This window comes from Sus scrofa, chromosome 12 (genome assembly GCF_054392235.1).
Source record: "Sus scrofa isolate SSC_HxYL_T2T_F1_AM1 chromosome 12, Sscrofa_HxYL_maternal_Yorkshire_Landrace_v2.0, whole genome shotgun sequence".
Classification (NCBI taxonomy): domain Eukaryota; kingdom Metazoa; phylum Chordata; class Mammalia; order Artiodactyla; family Suidae; genus Sus; species Sus scrofa.
This window is the reverse complement of record NC_139394.1, coordinates 12778111-12800120: the sequence shown is the minus strand read 5'-3', so window position 1 is coordinate 12800120 and position 22010 is coordinate 12778111. Positions and strand designations below refer to the sequence as shown.

The following is a 22010-nucleotide window of genomic DNA, read 5'->3' as shown; positions in this document are numbered from 1 at the left end:
AACTGGTTCGCTGTGTTTTTCATCACCGAACTCTCCTGTAGTAGCTAAAATTGGTTTAACTATGTTTTCATCATTTTCGACAGTTCAGACCCTTATACGTGAATGTCAAGTTATCAGAGAGACCAAAGATAACCAGATTGCAGAGTTAAAAAAGATATGTGAACAAAGTACAGAATCTCTGAATAATGATTGGGAGAAAAAGGTAAGCTACATAAAATAGTAATGGAAAATATAAAGGGATGTGCCTTAGAGTAACACATTTAATTATAAAAATCGTGGATGTTCACAGAATATATAGAGAAGTTTGAAAAATAAATTATTATTCTAGACTATCTAGAAACATCTTTTCATATTTTGGTATATTTTCTTCTGGAAGTTTAATGGTTTATAAAATAGTTTTCATTTAGAAAATTTACTTTTGACTAATTCTTTTTTTTTTTTTTTTTTTTTTTTTTTTTGTCTTTTTGCTATTTCTTTGGGCCGCTCCTGCGGCATATGGAGGTTCCCAGGCTAGGGGTCCAATCGGAGCTGTAGCTGCCAGCCTACGCCAGAGCCACAGCAACGCGGGATCCGAACCGCGTCTGCAACGTACACCACAGCTCACGGCAACGCTGGATCGTTAACCCACTGAGCAAGGGCAGGGATCGAACCCGCAACCTCATGGTTCCTAGTCGGATTCGTTAACCACTGCGCCACGACGGGAACTCCACTTTTGACTAATTCTTGAATTAAGGTTCTGAATTTTTTTTTGGTCATAGCCAATAGATGTTAAGCAAAATTAGTAAGGCTATAGCAGTAGAATAATTGTGGAATTAAACTGTTCAAGTTTTGGATGTAGGCCACTGGATCATTTCTTTCCTGAAATCTCAGATAACACAATATTTATAGTATAAATTTGTTTGTTTGTTGTTTTGGCCATCCCTGCTGCATGTGGAATTTCCCGGGCCAGGGATCAAACCTATGCCACAGTAGTAACCAGAGCCACAGCAGTGACAACACTGGATCCTTAGCCCACTGAGCCACCAGAGAACTCCATAAGTTTGTTTTTGATGTAAACAAAGTCAGTAGCAGATGTGTTATTCTTAGAGGAGCACTTAATTTAATTAATAAAAGTATTTTCATAAAATGTAGCAGTGCCAAGGGTAATGTACAAAAAATGTTCATTATGAACAAGCTTTACATAGTCATATAGCACTTTCACTTAGGAGCCCTTAGCCATTAATCAAAATTAAAGTATGCACTTAAAATAATTTAAGAGTTCCCATCATGGTGCAGCGGAAACGAATCTGACTAGGAACCATGAGGTTGTGGGTTCAATCCCTGGCCCCGCTCAGTGGGTTAAAGATATGGCATTGCCGTGAGCTGTGGTATAGCATTGCCGTGAGCTGTGGTATAGGTCGCAGACGCAGCTTGGATCCCGTGTTGCTGTGGTGTAGGCTGGCAGCTGTAGCTCTGATTAGACCCCTAGCCTGGGAACTTCCATATGCCTTGGGTGTAGTCCTAAAAAGACAAAAGACAAAAAAAAAAAAAAATTTAATATGTTATTCTCTGAGGTATTCTCTCATAAAGACCTTTGATTATTAGCTTGCCCTGATACTCTCTTGATAGTCTGCGTTCAGGATGTTTTACTGAGAGTTCTGATGCCTTCCCACGCAGACGCTTGATCTGACGTGTCCTGGTGATGGTACCTTCAGTGCCAATCTGGGAAATGCCCATGTTCATGTGGGCAGAGTTGGCTCTTTTCTAGTTTTCATTTATGGTTTTATCTTTTCTGTAAATATGGCACATATTTGTGTTTGCTGCAGATACATTGTGTTCATAGCAGGCCACATGCCTCCCTTTATCTGAATTCCCTAGTTCCTTACTTCCCAGTTTGAACTGGTGAATATTGGAAAAGGCTTCTGCCTCTACTTACGTTCAAGGGTACATTTCACTCTTTCAGCTGGATTAGCAGCTCTTTCTTACAGTTAGACCATAATTAGTGGCTGTGAAAGCACTGCAGACGTGGTTGAAGATCTTTTTTTATGTGAAGTAGAATGCCTGTAAATCTGGAAAGAGGTGAATACCTGGTGCAAGCAGGGTAGGTGCCAAAAATTAGTAAGCAGATGATAGACTTACTTTGTGATTTAGCAGTCAACCATTTAAAATTTGTTAAGCATCTGTATAGATGATGATGTGTGAGTGTGTGTGTGTGTGTGTGTGTGTGTGTGTGTGCGCGCGCGCATGCGTGTGCACGTGCAGGTATCCTTCTAATAGAAATCTCCATCCTGTATCTCTCACTTTTAAGTCCCAGTTATCCAACTACCTAGTTAAGATTTCTCCTTGATCTAAATTCCACCATTCTCGCCAAACTCCAGCTTCATCCTTTATTACTAAGGCAGTCTCCTCTTAAGGGTTTTCCCGATTTCCCTCTTCCCTATGGTGTTGGCATCCGCTCAGCTGCTCAGATTCTTCCTTTTGCCTCGCCTCTCACATCTAATCACTTGCCACTAACGTTCGTTCTGTTTATTGTGCATTTATTAACCACGGTCCCTCCCCTACTTCCAGAGACCATTGTTCCCGGCCTGGATCTGCTGTAACAGGACTCTTGGCACCTCTTCAGTCCGTGCCCTGTAATACCGCCACGTTGGTGGTCTTTCTGGAACACACCTCTTGTTTTCCTCATCACCATTTGAATCACCCCAGTGGTTCCCAGCTGTCCTTATATTTACAAGGCTCTTCAAGATTGAGATGCTGGTGATCTTTTAAACCTCACCTTCTGTCGTAATCCCGCTCCCCTTCTCATATACTTTTCTACTAGCTGTACAAATTTTTTCCAGTTATCTGACTATACCATGCTGTTTTAAATCTATGGGCCTTTAAAAAAATTGAGTTATGATTTTTACACATAAAATTTACCCTCTTAGGAGTTCCTATCATGGCTCAATGGAAATGAACCTGACTAGTATCCATGAGGATGTGAGTACGATCCCTGGCCTTGCTCAGTGAGTTAGGGGTCTGGCGTTACTGTGAGCTGTGGTGTAGGTCGCAGATGTAGCTCAGATCCTGCGTTGCTATGGCTGTGGTGTAGGCCAGCAGCTGTAGTTCCGATTTGACCCCTAGGCTGGAAACTTCCTTATGCTGCACCTGTGGCCATAAAAAAATTATCCTCTTAAAGTGTACATTTCAATGGTTTTCAGTATATTCACAAAGTTGTGCCAACATCAGCACTATATTAATTTCTAGGACACTTCCTATTAGCCCAGAAAATACCTGCTGCCCATTAGCAGTCACTTTCCACCTTCCCTGTCTCCACCCTCTTGCAACCACTACTCCACTTTCTCTTTCTATAGTTTTGCCTATAAAGTCATACAATATATGACATTTTGTTACTGGCTTCTTTCCCTTACAGTGTTTTTAAGTTTCGCTGATATTGTGGCATGAATTCATAGTTCAAGCAGTATTATGGTCAAATAATGTTCCTTTGTATTGATATACCACATGCTATCAGTTAGTGGATATTTGAATGGATTATACTTTTTGGATATCATGAGTAATTTTGCTATAAAAATTTGTGTACAAGTTTTTGTGTGGACCTGTGTTTTCATCTTTCTTCTCTACTGTATAAGGAAAACCCTCCCTGCATTTTCCTTTACTCACACCCTCATCATACTTCTGACACCAAACGTGTGGGTTTTCTGCACATCAAGCAGTTGTCTTTGCCACCAGTTGGATGTCCTCTAATTCACTTAAATTTTGACAACTATTTACCTAGAATTAGCATCAGAACCCCCAAATTAAGGGCTCAGTCCCACAGGGGTGCTCCCACTTCGATGTCATTTGAAAGTTCCAAGTTGTTTCCTGTACTTCTGATCAACTGGTCTTAATAGGAGTTCCCACCAACCCCTCCGTTGGTTCCGTGATTTGGTGGAAGGGCTCGCAGAACTTAGGGAAACACTTACATTTACCATTTCATCACTAAGGATATAATAAAAGATGCAAATGAACAGCCAGGTGAGGAGATGCACAGGGCAAGGTAGGTGGGAGGGGCATAGAGCTGCCACCCCACTCCTGGCACCATGTGTTCAATGGCCTGGAAGCTCCCCAAATAGCTTACTTTTGGGATTTTTATGGAGGCTTTATTATGTAGGCATGATTGATCCGAAACTTAATCTTTAGCCTTTTTCCCTTTGCTGGAGGTTGAGGACTGGGGCTGAAGGTTACAAGTTTCTAATTATGGCTTGATCGTTTGGGTGACCAGCCCCCATCCTGATGCTACCTAGAAGCCCACCAGGAGTCACCTCATTGGAACAAAAGACTCTCCTGTCACCCAGGAAATTCCAAGGGATTTAGGAGTTCTGGGTCAGCAACTGGGGTCAGAGACGAAATATTGGAACGGAAGATGCTTCTAGTGTTCTTATCACTTAGAAAATTACCAGAGTTTTAGGACCACTGTGCCAGGAATTAGGGGCAGAGACCAATATATCTATTTCCTATGATTTTATAGGTATATACTTAGGAATGAGATTTCTGGGTTAAGTGCTAACTATGTTTAGCATTTTCAGAGGGTCGACTGTGCTGCACCATTTTCTGTATGGGACTTGAGCATATGTGGTGCTTTTGGAACAAATGCCCTGTGGATACCGAGGGACAACTCACCTAAGTGTTGGTCCTCTCCGGTTCGATTATTAGACCAAATACACCTCTTTGATCCTCTGTAAACGAATCCACCAAGTTATAGCATACTTGTTTTTGCTGGTGTCATGTTGACCCTTGCGGTCTCATGTAAATTCCCTGGAGGAGTTTTCAAGGACTCGGACTGATTTACAGAACCCTCTCCACTTCAGCAGGCACAGGCCTTTATAAAGCGATGTGGAATGCACCTGAGAAGGCTCTGTGCACTACTGGGCTCCTACGAACAGTAGGTTTTTGACATTCAGTGGGTGGATGTTGTGGGACCTTTGGGAGACCACAGACATGAAGAAACCACAACAACAGGAGTGTTAACACAAAGTTCTACATGACTCGTTTACACCCCTCAGTCAACAGCTACAAAGCAGCGCTGAAATATAGGCACTGTGGGCTTGTTCATGTACCAGCTGAGTGACCGACTTGTGAATACTAGACATAATGCCAGTGTAAAAGGTATACTCTGGCAAAAATACAAATGCAACATATAGCAAGGATTTGGGGGCCACTTACAAGTAGTCAAAATTGCCTACGTTAAACTTGTGAAACCCGAGGATCTTCTCTATGGCTGCTGGGCTGAGCCATCCTTGCTTCTCCTGTTCAGCTAGAGACTGGGAGAGTTCTGGGACCCTCATCACTAATTGACATAATTATTGCCTGCTTCCTGCCTCTCATTTCCACCATCACTCAGGCTTTTCTCTGTTCCTCTGGTATTGCCCCAGCCAAATAAAGGTCTCCATGCATGTCTGTCTCTCTGATTCATGAGTGGGAAATAAAATATATCTTTTAGACTGTCTTGGACTGCTCTCCCCACCTTGAATGAGCCTGGGATCGGATGCAAGGGACAGGATGAGATGCTGAATTCCACTCCCATTAAAATAAAATGAACAAATGCCCACCAGGCTGGGAGCACAGGTTTCTTCTTCCCTTTGGAAGCTGTCCATTGAACTTTGTTTTCCTTACCTTAGTTATCGAGCTATTTTAGGGCTCCATCCCTCTACACAGTGTATACGTCATCTTCATAAAGAAAGACTGTATACATGAAGACATAGAGTATACAGATGTCCCTTGAGAACTCGATTTGATTTATAAATGCCATCCTTGCGTCCAATTCTGTATAGATTACGGAATGGATAAAAATAGTTTCTTGTTGGGAGTTATGGTAAAGGATAAAGCTTTTTAAACATACTCTTGTGCAAAATTTCATGCATGTAAGATGAAAATACAGGCAGTGTGATAATATTCCTAATCAAGAACAACATGGTAAGTATTTCTGTTTTAGATTTCAGGCTAATACTAGTGTTGTTTAGCTGATGCATCATTATTATCTGTCTGATTTATTTACTATTTCTACCATAGGTGGATAATTCCCTTTAATATTTATTTATCCATTAAAAATTTCAATTCAGGAAAGTAAACAAAAAATGGTTTTTTAATCATGCTTTTTTTTTTTTTGCCATTTCTTGGGCCTCTCCTGCAGCATACGGGGGTTCCCAGGCTGGAGGTCGAATCGGAGCTGCAGCCACCAGCCTATGCCAGAGCCACAGCAATGTGGGATCCCAGCCGTGTCTGCAACCTTCACCACAGCTCACTGCAACGCTGGATCCTTAACCCGCTGAGCAAGGCCAGGGATCAAACCCGCAACCTCATGGTTCCTAGTCAGATTCATTAACCACTGAGCCACGACGGGAACTCCTAATCAAGCTTTTTATGTGGTGTCTTTACTTTGAATGTTTATGAATTTTATATCTTACGTTGTTCAGGTCATAGTATAAGTAAATAGAGAAATAGAGGAAAGCATTTTTTTTCCTGAATGGCAAAATAGTCTATTCTGTAATAGCAATGAAAGAGTCAACCCTTGATTTCACCATGTAGCTCCACAATGCTGTGGCTGAAATGGAAAAGGAGAAGTTTGAACTTCAAAAGCGGCACACTGAAAATATTCAAGAGTTGCTTGAGGACACGAACATACGTCTGAATAAAATGGAGGGTGAATACATGGCGCAAACACAGTCCACAGTAAGTCCTTTCTTCTTTTCTTTTCTTGTGTTTATAAACTGTCCTCTTCGTATCCGTGTCCCCGTGCTTCCAGGATGTGTGCAGTGCATCAGTAAGTGTGTTACAGAATTAAAAGAAAACACCTCACCTTCCCACGCAACACAGATTTGTATGCGACAGTGGATGGTCTTTTGAAGTTTGCTGTGGGATTTCACTCTGGATAGTTTAATGTCATTTTTTTCTTAAACCCCCAGAGGCTTTTACAAATCTTTTCTGTTTTTTCACTGACTTTTAGTCTAGAGATAATTTCTTTTCTGTTTTGTTTGCTTCATTCTTTTTTTTTTTTTTTTTGTCTTTTTGCCATTTCTTGGGCCGTTCCCGCGGCATATGGAGGTTCCCAGGCTAGGGGTCGAATCGGAGCTGTAGCTGCCAGCCTACGCCAGAGCCACAGCAACGCAGGATCCGAGCCGCGTCTGCAACCTACACCACAGGTCACGGCAACACCAGATCCTTGACCCACTGAGCAAGGGCAGGCATCAAACCCGCAACCTCATGGTTCCTAGTCGGATTCATTAACCACTGTGCCATGACGGGAACTCCCTGTTCTGTTTGCTTCATTCTTTCTAACTGAAGGTTTGATTGTTTTTCTGAAAATATTTAATGCTAGTGTGAAGGCCATCAGATTGGGAGACAGGAGTTGTGTGACCAGTCAAAGACAGATGTTCTCGGTAGATTCCTCTTGACTGAGGAACCAGACACAGATATCACATGGGTAAACTCCAGAAGTTCCCTTCCTAAAAGGGTGCGGAAGGAGGTCGCCATGGCACCCAAGTTGGGAGGCCGCTATCTGTCTACAGGGAAGGGTGGACGGCCCCCTGAAGAGGCCCCTCACGAGCGCCTGGTTGCAGAGGGCAGGTCTGGGGGAATGAATATCTTTAGCGTTTTATAAGCTGACACACGTCAGCCTGGAACAGGTAGGCTGGTGGGCATGTGGCCTGGGGCTCCTCACATCTGAGGCAGGTGTACCTCATCAGTCTTGTTCCACATGTACCATGTGACCTCGAGGCGTGGTAGAGCCTTGTGTCCTAGCCTGAACCTACCTCCCTTACCACTCAACCCACCCAGGCCAGCCTGGCGTGGGCCAGAGTACTTCCTCGAATTTCAAGATATGGAATTTGGACAAGAGTCAGTTACCCAGGCAGATCTTGGAAACCCCTAGACCAGCTCTAGAGCCTGTCTCATAGGGTTAAAGAAATGAGAAGCGGGACCCACAGTGATTTGAAACCTGGACTTTAGGGTCTTGGGCTCAAATTCAGCTTCTTAATAGCCTGAGTACCGTGTAAACTCTTCAAGTGTTAATTTTTCTCATCTGTCAGTAGTAGTGAAATGTAATATATATTGTTAGAAATATTCAATAATGTAAGTTATATAAATTAAGTTACATAATAAATACTCAATAGATAATTGTTAATATTGTTTTTGAAACTGTAATACAAGATTAATAATCAAGAAAGCCACATAAATGAGAAAGTACTCAATTTAAGAAGTTAATCGATGTTTGCTTGAAGATGGTGGTTGAAAGTATTGGCCTCCATTCCCTCCCACAAAAATGATAGTAAGGGCTTAAGGAAAAAAGCATAACCAGGAGTTCCCATCGTGGCTCAGTGGTCAGTGAATCAGACTAGGACCCATGAGGTTGTGGGTTCAATCCCTGGCCTTGCTCAGTGGGTCAAGGATCTGGCGTTGCCATGAGCTGTGGTGTAGGTCGAGGGACGTGGCTCAGATCCCGCATTGCTGTCGCTCTGGTGTAGGCAGGCGGCTACAGCTCGTATTAAACCCCTAGGCTGGGAACCTCCATATGCCACGGGAGTGGCCCTAGAAAAGGCAAAAAGACAAAAAAAAAAAAAAGAAAAGAAAAAGGCATCATAAGAAGGATGAAGAGAATGTAAGAGCAATAAAATTTTGGAGTTGGAATGGTGATGGATGAGTGGAAACTGACCCAGATGGTTCAAGAAAGCAAAACCCTCAGTGGGCACTGAGGAAATCTAGGAAGCTGGCTGAAACACACGTGGGTCTTCCAGCAGCTCGAGACCCGTCAGCCCCCATCACCTCCGGAAGAGGGGGTGCAGGGAGTGCTTCAGCACATGATAGCTAGACAGTTGGATGAAGCAGCAGCTAGATGTTGAATTGGGGTGATGAATACAAGTAGGTTTATGTACGGTTCCTTCTACTTTTAAATATGCTTGAAATGCCCCATAACAAAACGTTTTTTTAAGGCAAAATGAACAACAAAACTCCCAGCCAGGTCTTCATATTCTCTCCTCACTTGTTGAAGCACGGGCCTGGCTCGCCCCCTCCTCAGCAGAGGCTGGGAGGTTGCCTTCTGAAAAGAATGAAGCTGTCTCTGGCCTGGGGGACGTGGGACACAGCAGTTCTCCGAGTGCGGGAGCGCATCCTGGGGAGTCCTGGAGACCACCTAGAAGCGAGAGTGGCCACTTATAACCCTCTCCTCTCATCCCACCACAGAAAAAGGCAATAAAATCAAGCCACCTGTAAGGGGAACAGTATTAAGCCAACCTCAGATTTCTTTATTTCAATGTCGGATGCCAGGAGACAGTGGAGCAGCACTAAAAGACAAAGCATTGCCTGAGAAGGTTTTTAAAGTGAAGGATACAAGAAGTTTCGAACAGCAGCAAATATCTTTGGTTTTTATATATGTTAAATGTCCATCCAGTGTGTCTAGATGTGAGTTGGGGAGCATTCTTTGAGCCCTTTAAATCTGTGTTTTCATTTTTCTTCAATTCTGAGAAATTCATTTACATTATTTCTTCAAAAAGATCTATCCTTCCTACCCTTAGGTCTTATTTTAGGTTTCTGTCTCGTATTTTCCTATCTTCCACTCCCAGGATAGTTTCCCATTCTGATCTTATTCTTACCAATTAATTTTTTGGTAAATTTCCTTCTGCTGTAGTTACTGTTTTGTTTCTAATTGTACCTATTCCACCATTTATTTCAATTATTATGTTTTTCATGTCCAGTATTTTAATTTGGTTTTTCTTCTTCTCCTTCTCCTCCTTTTTCTTCTTCAACAATTTCTTGTTTTTCGCATTAATATATTCTTTATATTCTTAAATATACTTATTAGGGTTATTTAAAACTCTTGGTTCATCTGTTTTAATAATTTGCCTTCAGAATATTATATATTACATACTACTGCCTTATAGATTTATTTTAAATTATGGTTGTTATGTATCATAGTATTACTTATATACACCTCTGTTGCTGGCTTTCATAGTTTTCTGAAAATGTCTAGTTATTCTGTAATGTGAGCTCATGTCTTTGGGGTCATCTGTTATTCTAGTGTGTTGGGAAAAGCTGAAGACTAGATCCTTGTGTGGATCAGTTATGTTTTCAGTGGTGAGCAGGGGTGAGCCTCAGGGAAGAGTGCCCCAGAAAGCAGGGGACCACTGCTGAACCCTCAATGGCAACTTCCCACTTGTGACACACAAACGTCTCTGACTCTAAGGGAAATGCAACTTTGAAGAGAGGGACTCTGCCTTGACTGCAGTATATCAAACCTCAAGCTCTGGAGGGAGAGATCTTTTGATAAAGGAGTTAACTTCGTCAGATTTATCAATCTTGTATAATTAGTGCTTTTATATTTTGTTAAATCTTTCTCCAGTGCACGTGCAGAAAGGTTCACCTGTATATTCTATTAAAAGCTTTAAAGTTTTGCTTTTAACATTCTTAACCCATCTGGAGTTATTTTTGTGACTGGTGTGAGATAGGGATCTAATTTCATTATTTTCTACGTGGATCGCCGTCTTCCCCACACGCCCCTGCCCCCATGCCTGCTTTGGAGTGACTCCCCCTTTGTTCATCGATCAGCCGTCAGCTATCAAACTACCATGTATGTGAGGGTCTCTATTCTAGTTGATTAGCTAATTTCCCTCCCTCTGCTGATATCATACCATCATCATCATCATAGCTTCATAATTACTCTTTTTTCTTTTTTCTTTTTTTTTGTCTTATTGTCTTCTGTTGTTGTTGTTGTTGTTGCTATTTCTTGGGCCGCTCCCTCGGCATATGGAGATTCCCAGGCTAGAGGTTGAATCGGAGCTGTAGCCACCGGCCTACGCCAGAGCCACAGCAACGCGGGATCCGAGCCGCGTCTGCAACCTACACCACAGCTCACGGCAACGCCGGATCATTAACCCACTGAGCAAGGGCAGGGACCGAACCCGCAACCTCATGGTTCCTAGTCGGATTCGTTAACCACTGTGCCACGACGGGAACTCCCATAATTACTCTTGATGTCCGATGGAGAAGTCTTCCTTCCCTTGTCCATCAGAAGGGTCTGGATTACGCCGAGTCCTTTTCTTTTATATACACGTTTAGAAACAGTTTTCCAAGTCAATAAAGAAAACAAAATGCTAGGGTCTCTTGAACATCTTTTGTAATGTTTCTTCCTGAGTCTTTTATATGTCTGTCATATAAAAAATTTATATATTTGTTGTATAAATACTCAGGAATAAATATATATGTCTTAGAACCTTTAACTCTTAACATGTTTGTAATATTTTATTATAGTTTATTGTGTCTTGATTAGAACTTGCATAAAATGTTAAATAATGGTGATGATAGTGGACTTAAAAATAAAATCATAATTGAAAATTTATAAAAGAGGTGTAGCCAAGAAAATGAATGTGTACATAATAGAGTTCCTCTTATTAGAGGTGTATGAGAGTGCTCAGTCTTCCATATCTTGGGGCCAACAATGGGGATCTTGATTGAAAACAAACCAACCAAAACTTTGCCGATTTGATAGGCATGTTAGTTTCCTAGGTGGCTGTGACAAATCACCACAAACCAGGTATCTCAGAAGAGCAGAAACGTATTGTCTCACAGTTCTGAAGGCAAGAAGCCTGAAATCAAGGTGTCAGCAGGGCCCTTCCCTCTCTGAAGGCTCTAGAGGAAGAGGACCAGCCTTCCTCGCCTCTTCCCATCTGCTTTGCTTTTGTTATCTTTGTTTTTTGATTATAGCCTTCCTAATGGGTACGAGGTGGTATCTCAAAGTTGGTTTTGATTTGCTTTTCCCTAATGATGAGTGATGCTTAAGATCTTTTTATATGCTTGTTGGCCATTGTGTATCATCTTTTGAGAAATGCCTATTCAAGTTCTTTGCCTTTTTTGTGATTGAAATTGTTTGGCTTTGTGTCGTTGTTGTTGTTGTTGAGTTGTAGGACTTCTTTATATATTCTGGGTGTCAGTATCATCCTTATCATGATTATGTATGATTATTTAGTTACCTCTTTAAAGACCCTGCTTCCAAATACAGTCACATTTTGAGGTACTAAGGAGTTAGGACCTGTGAGCTTGGATGAGGACACAGTTTAGCTCACAACAATTACATGAATTAACAAAAACGTAACATGCTATACAAAAATGAAAAAGCAAAAAAAAAAAAAAAGACAAAAATGAAAAAGCATAAGTAATTTTTGGCTCATGCAAGTTAACAGTATTTCATAATTGAATTAATTCGTACACCACAAACATTTATTAAGCAGCCAGCGTGTCCCAGGCATTGATTGGACCCTAGAGATAGAGTGGTAAACCAGAAGTCCCTTCCACAATGGTCACATTTCTGTGGGGGTGACAGCCAGTAAACAGCTACAGACGTCGTCCAGTAGTGACGAGTGGTGTGATGAAGAAGTCAGGGTAAGACATGCATTTAAGTGGCAGTATCATTCTCAAAGGGGTGAGAATGGTTCTTGGGATTAAAAAAAAAAAATCTAGATATTACAATCGTTGGTGACCCTCCAGTGGGCACAGTTTTATAAACAGCAAGTCTGTGGTTTTAAACTTTCATGTTAAGGGAGGATTAGGAAAAAAATATCTAAAATGGTTTCTTAATTAAGCAATGGCAATAATTACAAAAAAAAAAAAAAAAAAAAAAAAAGCTCGAGCAACACTGGTGCAAGGGAATAAAGCAGAGCCAAATGGTCCTGTAGACAAGGTGCCAGAAAGCCTTTCTGAAGGTAGGATGTTTACACAGAGACTTGAAGAAGTATGGGGGAAGCCATGCAATCATCTGGGTCAGGCGCCTCAGCCAGAAGGAACAGCCGGTGCAAAGATCCTCAGACTGGAATGGGGTGGGCAGGTTCCGAGAAGAGCAGGGACCAGTGTGGATGGAACCCTGGGAGCAAAAAGGCAAGTGGGAGGAAAATTCGTCAGGGGACAAATCAGTGAAAAGCTTGTAGATTATTGTAACTAATCCTTTAAAAAAAAAAAAGCCAGTTTTATCAAAGAATAACTTATAACTATATAAGTTTTTTTTATATACCATAAAATTCCCTATTTTAAAGTGTACAATTCAGTGAAGTTTTGGTATATTTGTATTGAGTTTGTAATGGACGGAGTTCATGAAAGTGGTTGCATTGGGCCACTATTTTTAAAGTGTCTGTCTTGTTCTACGTGGAGAACAAACTGTGGGCAGCCAAAGGATGAGAGCCAGGAGACCAATTAGCAAGCTGTTGTCAGGTCCGAGTGGGAGAAGTGGGTTGTCTAGAGGTGAGACCTGCCAAGTGTTGATACTGCACGGTGGGGTGGGAAAGGCTGAAAGTGCATCAAGTTCATTAGGGGAAAAAAAAAATATAGGCTGTATTTTTTGGATAAACAGCATATTGATGATTTCAGCCATGAGCAAAAACCAAATTTATATCTGAAATACATCTTCATCATTTCAGCATCCTATATTTTCACAAACGCGAATAAATAATTTTAGAGTTATAATTTATGAAACATATCGATTTCCTAAAATGTTGAGTGCATTGCTATATTTTGTTAGTTAAATAACATTAAGAGAGTAATAGCTTTCACGTGGAATTTTTCATTTTTATAAATTTGGCATGTAAAGTAAAGTGATACTTTGGGGCCAAGAGGTTACTGTCAGAGAAACTTCATTCTATTTTTAATGAAAGTTGAATTTAAAAATTAGCATTCAGACCTTGTCACTAGGTAATAGTAAATATAGTGAAAAATGGACAGAGTCTGTCAGCAGGGTTGAATTTAAGAATCATCAAAACTAGACAGATCTTGCCGAGCAGCTCCTGATTTAATAATTAAACAAGGTAGAGTTCAAGGCATGGCTTAAGATGAAAGACGAGGCTGTCACTGAGAATTAGTTCCTCTGTTTTCTTCTTTCAGGCTTTTTTCTTTTTTTTTGTTGGGTCTTATTTTGTTTTGGTGCCATTTATTGTAAGCAGACACTTGTATGGATTATGAGACATGTGTTTTGGTATCGGTGGGGATTTTCTTGTGTGAAACTCATAATTAAGCATATAAACAGTGGCTTTTTAAATAATGATTTTAATTTTTTTCCATTATAGGTAATTTTAAAAAAACAATTTTTAGAATGTATAAAAATAAAAATTATAGAAAAATTCTTCGAAGCTTGGGGGGGGTGACGGTTGTGAAATACAGGGCTCTGTTCATATCAAGGTTTAGACACACAAAGTCTGTGAGTGGTTTTATTGAGATTTTTGAGCTTTATTGGTGGAATTCTTTACCCCTTTTTGTACCATGGATGCTGCTGGTGGTCTTGTGAAGTCCGGGAACCCCTTCTCAGAATAATATTTTTAAATTTAATAAAATATGATTGCAAAGGAAAGAAATTATATTGAGTTATAGTCATAAAAACATTCATAAATCAAAGTCATGATAAAGTAATATATATCTGCCCCTAAACTAATGCAACAAATATCAAGATTTAGCGGTGGGCCCAATAACTCCTGTACTTTATGAATAATGATGAGAGTAAACAATATTAGTGATTATCCAACACTGTAATGGACTATAACAATATCTGTGGTTTCTGTTACTCATAGGTATTGCTAATACTACCCTGGTTTGTTGACTGTATTCACAGTTGAAGGGAAATGGCAAGGGCCAGTTAGGGGGCTGAAAGCAAAGATGAGCTGTTTTTTTCCATTCAAATTCTGTGACACTCAGTTCTATTCATAGGTTTGAATCAAGTTTAAAGAGTATCAAAAGCCTTTATACACCAGAAATGTTGTGTTAACTAACTATTATTAACTTTATTGTTAGTGCCAGCTCGTCTGTGCTCTGAGATAACTGGGATTTGTCATTTTATCGTCACCACCAGCATTTCTCCTCCAGCCTCATGATTATAAAGAGGAAACTCCCAAATAGCACCGGTTCATTGTTTTAAATAAGATGACCATTTAAAAAATAGATTAAGTTTTTTAGAACAGTTTTAGATTTACAGAAAATTTGAGAAGATAGTACAGAGAATTCCCATGTAACCTCCCCCCTTGCACACGCACAATTTCCCCCATTTGTAAAATCTTATGTTATTTTCATTCGCTTTTTACAATCAGTGAATCAATGGGATACATCACTTTTAACCGAGGGCTATAGTTCATAGTCATTTTCCTTAATGTTTACCTGATGTCCTTTTTATTTTCCAGAATCTCATCTAGGATACCACATCACGGCCTCTCCTTTGATGCCTTTTGGTTGTGGCAGTTTCTGACTTTTCCTTGTTTTTCACAGCCTTGACCATTTTGAGGAGTACTGGTCAGGAACAGCGTAGAATGCCCTGTACTGGAATTTGCCTCATGTTTTCCTCGTGATTAGACTGGGCTTACGGGCTGAGGCAGGAATTTCGGAGAGGTGAAGTGCCGTTCTTACCGTGTCACGTCCAGGGGACACGCTGTCAATAACCTCTCATTGTGGTCGTTAACCTTGATCACCTGGCCGAAGTAGGGTTTGTCACGTTTTCCATGTGAAGTCACTCCTTGCCTTTCCCTACTGTCCTCTTCGGAAGGAGGTTCCTGTGTGCGGCCCAGGCTTAAGTGGGGGAGTTAGAGTATCTGTATAAGTTATTTGGAGGTTGTCTGCTTGGGAGATTTGTCTCTTCCTCCTCATTTATTAATTTATTCATTTTATTTTTATCAGTATTATTTATTTTATGTTCTGGGTTATAACCCAATACTCCTTTATTTTGATGCTTAAATTGTTCCTCTGGCCATTTGGAGATCTTCCAGTAGCCTCCTCTGCCCTTTGGACCTGCTGCCATCCATGTGGACTATCCGGAGAATGGTACTAGGCATCACAGTCTGTTTGCTAGGTGTACTCATTACTGCTGGGTGTCGTTTCTTTTATGTCCTCTCATCAGACAGAGTATTTGTGTGTATACTGACCTGTGTACAGTGCATGTTAATAAGCATTAGTATGTGTAACCATCTGTGTCTGTGTTAAGCTAAACATAATTTCTTACTAATGTCTCTAATGCTAAACCACAGAGATTGTTCTAGCCTCCTCCCCCCCTCTGCAAATTGTCAGTCCAGCTGTGGAAACTCGGCCTCTACCATCATCCATCCACCTTCTAATTGTTCAGTTTCAGTATACATGTATCCCCGTATCCGAGCTGTTAACCCATATCCCCAAGGGAACCAGCGTTGTCAGCGAGAGAATAGTGCTTATGTGCAGTTCCTTTGGCCTCGGGTCTCGCACACTCCACTCATTTCAAAATTGCTTAGGTCATCACCTTTTCCATATCTCTTCAGTGAGATTTTTTTTCATGTATTTGTAATATAACGATATTTTCCTGTCACAGCCTGCATTTCTTGCTGGGATCCCCAAGCTCCTAAATGATTTTTCAAAAAAACTCTCATAAAATAAATTTTATTCTTTGTGCTTTAAAAATGCCCTGGGTTTTGACAAATGCATCTTATCATGTATATACCATTATAGTATCTTATATAATATTTTCACTGCCCAAACAATCACCTGTACTTCATCCTGTTCATCCCTTGCCCTTCTTAGGAGTCCCTGGAAACCACTGATTATTTTTACTGTCTGTAAACAATAGTTTTTTGCATAGTTTTATCTTTTCCAAAATGTCGTATAATTGGCATCATGTAGTATGAAGCCTTTTCAGACTGGCTTCTTTCATTAAGCAGTTATATATTGGAGGTTTCTTCATGTCTTCTTGTTGCTTGATAGCTCATTTCTTTTTATTGCTGAATAATACACAATTACACAAATGTACCATAGCCTGTTTATCCACATACCTATTGAAGGACATCTTGGTTGCGTTTAGCTGGTGATTATGAATGGAGCTTTTTATAAACATTCACTTGCAGGTTTTTGTGTGGTCATAGTTTTCAAATCATTGTGACTCAGAAGTTTGACTAGAGGATGTTCAACCGAAAGAAATCGGTGCATATATGTACCCACGGGTGAAAGTGTCCACAGCCACAATATTTTTAATAGCCAAACTCTGAAAACAGCCAATAAGTGAATGAGATGGGTAATATATTTTAGTTGTATTCCACAATGAAATACTGTACACAGCACTGAAAATGTGTGAACTAGTGCTATACCCCATGACCACGGATGAGGACTCTCCCAAACGTGTAATATGCCTGACCCAAAAAGGTACATCCTCTCTGATTTTATTTAGAGAAAGTTTAACAAAAGGCAAAGTTAGTTTTTTTGTGATAGGCATCAGAATAGTGGTGACCTTAGTGTAGAGGATAAGCCATAAGACTTCCAAGCAGCTGGTGTGTTTACGTCTTGGCTTGGTTCATGGCTGCTTTCCCCATCTGTAACAAACCATCAAAATGCACACTTAAGATTTGTACATTTTCAAATGTATATCATATTTCAAGAAAAAAATACATGAAATAAGATAAAATGTGTTGCTCCTTTTGCTATAGAAGTTGAACTTTGGACTCTTAATAATTGCTCAGTACCAGTCCTTTCTAATTTTTGACTCCTTCAGGATTTTAAACAAAGTTCGTATGTAAAACTCTAATATTTCTTATTCTGTCTATTGGTTGTATAACTAAAGGCCCATCAGATATTTTATAATTTCTTTTTGAAAATCATGACTCTATTTCTTTCTTTCTTTCTTTCTTTTTTTGTCTTTTTTTTTGTTTGTCTTTTGTCTTTTGTCTTTTTGTTGTTGTTGTTGTTGTTGTTGCTATTTCTTGGGCCGCTCCCGAGGCATATGGAGGTTCCCAGGCTAGGGGTTGAATCGGAGCTGTAGCCACCAGCCTACGCCAGAGCCACAGCAACGCGGGATCCAAGCCGCGTCTGCAACCTACACCACAGCTCACGGCAACGCCGGATCGTTAACCCACTGAGCAAGGGCAGGGACCGAACCCGCAAGCTCATGGTTCCTAGTCGGATTCGTTAACCACTGCGCCACGATGGGAACTCCTTTTTTTTTTGTCTTTTTGCCATTTCTGGTGCCGCTCCCGCAGCATATGGAGGTTCCCAGGCTAGGGGTCGAATTGGAGCTGTAGTCGCTGGCTTACGCCAGAGCCACAGCAACGTGGGATCCGAGCCGCATCTGCAACCTACACCACAGCTCACAGCAACGCCAGATCGTTAACCCACTGAGCAAGGCCAGGGATCAAACCCGCAAGCTCATGGTTCCTAGTCGGATTCGTTAACCACTGCGCCACGACGGGAACTCCCATGACTCTATTTCTTAACCAAATAATACCCTTTCACAAAGTTTCTCTTAATTTCCAATGTGTCAATTCTCTTGGTATCTTAGATTTTGAACCTGAAAGAATTATGATTTTTTGCCACTCTTCATCTCTGGCATTTAGTATTTCACTTAATCATGCTGTTTACTTCTCTGAAACTTTTCTTGGATCAGCCCTCTTCCCTTCTGTTTCCACAGCTACCACTTGAGTTCGGGCCATTATTGCCTCATTCCAGGATCTTCCGGTGACCTGCCAGTTGCTCTCCCAGGTTCCTCTTGTTCCATATCCCACAAATGCAGTCTGCCCCATTTTTCTCACAGCCAAGAATTACTAATCTAATGCCGATTATAACTTCCTCTTACAAGCCATGTCCATTCAAGAACTCCAGCCTAGCCTTCCGAATGACCCCTTTGAGTTCTCCACGTGGGAAGGCGCTCTTTGTACCCCAGGTAGTCTGTCATTGACTTTGCACTTACTTGTTCCTTCTGTGATCCTGCTGTTATAAACACTGGAATTCCCCTTCTGTACAGTTTGTTATAACCCCCCAAAAATGATTCTACATCAGCATCTTTTTATCTGAATAACTTTTTACCTCCTTTTGAGGCCTCCACTATTTTGTATCCTCTCAGTTATTTGTATTCATTTTTAAAAAGGTTATTTTGGCCAAATGTTATTAAGGTATTTCACATATATTGCTAGACTTTCTTCTCACATTGTAAGTTTGAAATTTCTTTTATTTACTTTATGCTTGATTTATTTTGTCTAAGACCCAATGTGAAGAAGATGCTTTTAAAATAAATAATAAAAATAAAAGAATAAGTGAAAACCAATAATAAAACGAAGAATTGTCATCATACATTTTACTTCTTGAAGGGAAGGTTTGTATCAGCGTATACAGGTAGTTGTTCAATAAACATAGATCTTAGTGCAGCAGCCACTTTTTCATGTAACACTTACCTGCCTACTCAGGCCACCTTAGATAGTATCCTTGCCACCAGAAACCATGCCAGCTTCCAACAACATAGGTGTTAAACACAGGGGCTCACTGTTTGAGGGTTGGTACCATCCTGGTTTTTGTTTTAAACCTGCTTATGCTTCACTGTTTCTTCTGCTATTCCTCTCTCTCCTTGTTTACCTCATTTTTCTGGTTTGATTCACTGCTCTCCTGTTTTTCTACTCCTGAATCCTATTCTTAACTTCCAGTCTTTATCTTCCCTTTGGGGACTGTTCTGTTGGCCCAGCCCAGGGCTTTCTAATCTCGCACCAGCCTTCACAGGTAGTACCAACTAGATTGTTTTTGCCCGTTGCGTGGACTGCTTATTTATTTATGTCTCTCTTGTGTTATACATATAAATTATTTGAATTAGTTGCTATGGGACTCTCAGGAGAAAGAAGTCTTTGGCAATTTGATGTTTGTATGCTGGAATTAGCATAGACATCATACATAAAATTCATTTCCAAAAGTAGTATGAGCCTGAGGAAATGTGTTAAGCATTTAATAGTAAAGGGAATGATTCTGGGGCCTGTTTTTTTTAGAGCTGTTTTATTAACAGCAAAATTGAGGCAAGGGAAGGTACAGAGATTTCCCATAAACCCCCTGTCCTTACCACTGACATGCAGGGAGAGCCCCCCCCCATTACGGACATCTCAACCAGAGAGCTGTGTTTGTTACAGTTCATGGACCTGTGTTGATAGATACATCATCACCCAAAGTCCATAGCTTACATCGGAGTTCACTCTTGGTGTTATATATTTCATGGGCTTGGATAAATGTGTAATGACATATGTTGACCTTAAATCATAGTATTATACATGGTGTTTTCACTGCTCTAAAAATCCCCTATGCTCCTCCTCTTCATCCTTTCCTTCCCCCAACCCCTAGCAACTGCTGATCTTTTTACTATCTCCATAGTTTTGCCTTTCCCAGAATATCGCATGGTTGAAGTCATTCATTCAGTATATAGACTTTTCAAATTGGTTTCTTTTACTTATTACTATGTATTTAAAGTTTCCTCTATGTTTTTATGTGACTTGGTAGCTCATTTTTTTTTAACTTTTTAAAAAAATTTTTTTAAAAATTGTATTCCCCAATACAAATTTTTTTTTCTGCTGTATAGGATGGGGACCCAGTTACACATACATGTACACATTCTATTTTCTCACATTATCATGCTCCATCATAAGTGAATAGACATAGTTCCCAGCGCCACACAGCGGAATCTCATTACTAATCCATTCCAAAGGCAATAGTTTGCATCTATTAATCCCAAGCTCCCCAACCACCCTGCTCCCTCCCCCTCGGCAACCACAAGTCTATTTTCCAAGTCCATGATTTTCTTTTCTGTGGAAAAGTTCCTTTGTGCCATATATTAGATTCCAGATATAAGTGATATCATATGGTATGTGTCTTTTTCTTTCTGACTTACTTCACTCAGTATGAGAGTCTCTAGTTCCATCTATGTTGCTGCAATGGAATTATTTTGTTCTTTTTATGGCTGAGTAGTATTCCATTGCGTATATATGCCACATCTTCCCTATCTAATCGTCTGTCGATGGACATTTGGGTTGGTTCCATGTCTTGGCTATTGCGAATAGTGCTGCAATGAACATGTGGGTGTATGTGTCTTTTTGAAGGAAAGTTTTGTCCAGATATATGCCCAAGAGTGGGACTGCTGGGTCATATATCAGTTCTATGTATAGATTTCTAAGGTACCTCCATACTGTTCTCCACAGTGGCGGTACCAGCTTACATTCCCACCAACAGTGCAGGAGGCTCCCTTTTCTCCACACCCCCTCCAGCATTTGTTATTTGTGGACTAATTAATGATGGCCATTCTGACTGATGTGAGGTGGTATCTTGTAGTAGTTTTGATTTGCATTTCTCTAATAATCAGTGATGTTGAGCGTTTTTTCATGTGCTTGTTGGCCATCTGTACATCTTCCTTGGGAAAATGTCTTTTCGGGTATTTTACCCATTTTTCCATTGGGTTGTTGGCTTTTTTGCCGTTGAGTTGTATAAGTTGCTTGTATATTCTAGAGATTAAGCCCTTGTCCGTTGCATCATTTGAAACTATTTTCTCCCATTCTGTAAGTTGTCTTTTTGTATTCTTTTTGGTTTCCTTTGCTGTGCAAAAGCTTTTCAGTTTGATGAGGTCCCATTGGTTTATTTTTGCTTTTATTTCTGTTGCTTTGGGAGACTGATCTCAGAAAATCTTCATGATGTCAGAGAATGTTTTGCCTATGTTCTCTCCCAGGAGTTTGGTGGTGTCTTGTCTTATATTTAAGTCTATCAGGCATTTTGAGTTTATTTTCATGCATGGTGTGAGGGTGTGTCCTAGTTTCATTGATTTGCATGCAGCTGTCCAGGTTTCCCAGCAATACTTGCTGAAAAGACTGTCTTTTTCCCACAAACCTCTGGCTAGACTTACCAAGAAGAGGAGAGAAAAAACCCAAATAAACAAAATAAGAAGTGAAAAAGGAGAAGTCACAACTGATGCTACAGAAATACAAAAAATCATGAGAGAATACTATGAACAATTGTATGCCAACAAATTTGACAACCTAGAAGAAATGGACAACTTTCTAGAGACCTACAGCCTGCCAAAACTGACTCAAGAAGAAATAGATCAACTGAACAGACTGATCACTAGAAATGAAATTGAATATGTCAAAAAACACTCCCTACAAATAAAAGTTCAGGATCAGATGGCTTCACAGGTGAATTCTACCAAACATACAAAGAAGAACTTATACCCATCCTCCTCAAACTTTGCCAAAAGGTTGAAGAAGGAACACTTCCAAAGGCATTCTCTGATGCCA

The 22010-nt window shown here is 40.4% G+C and overlaps 1 protein-coding gene across 19 annotated transcripts in view; it reads left to right on the top strand.

The window, feature by feature from the left end:
• Positions 1-22010, top strand: part of CEP112 (centrosomal protein 112) — a 417919-nt gene that overhangs the window by 72651 nt on the left and 323258 nt on the right. For 15 of the 19 annotated variants that reach the window (XR_014820925.1, XM_021066728.2, XM_084983955.1 and 12 more), the window contains 2 exons: positions 84-202; positions 6544-6687. Coding sequence is in view for 15 of the 19 variants with exons in the window: in XM_021066728.2 (XP_020922387.1) it covers positions 84-202; positions 6544-6687 (263 nt within the window). In the remaining 4 variants the exon portion in view is untranslated. The remainder of the gene's footprint in view (positions 1-83; positions 203-6543; positions 6688-22010) is intronic. The other 4 variants (XM_084983965.1, XM_084983960.1, XM_084983964.1 and 1 more) reach the window with 1 other exon arrangement.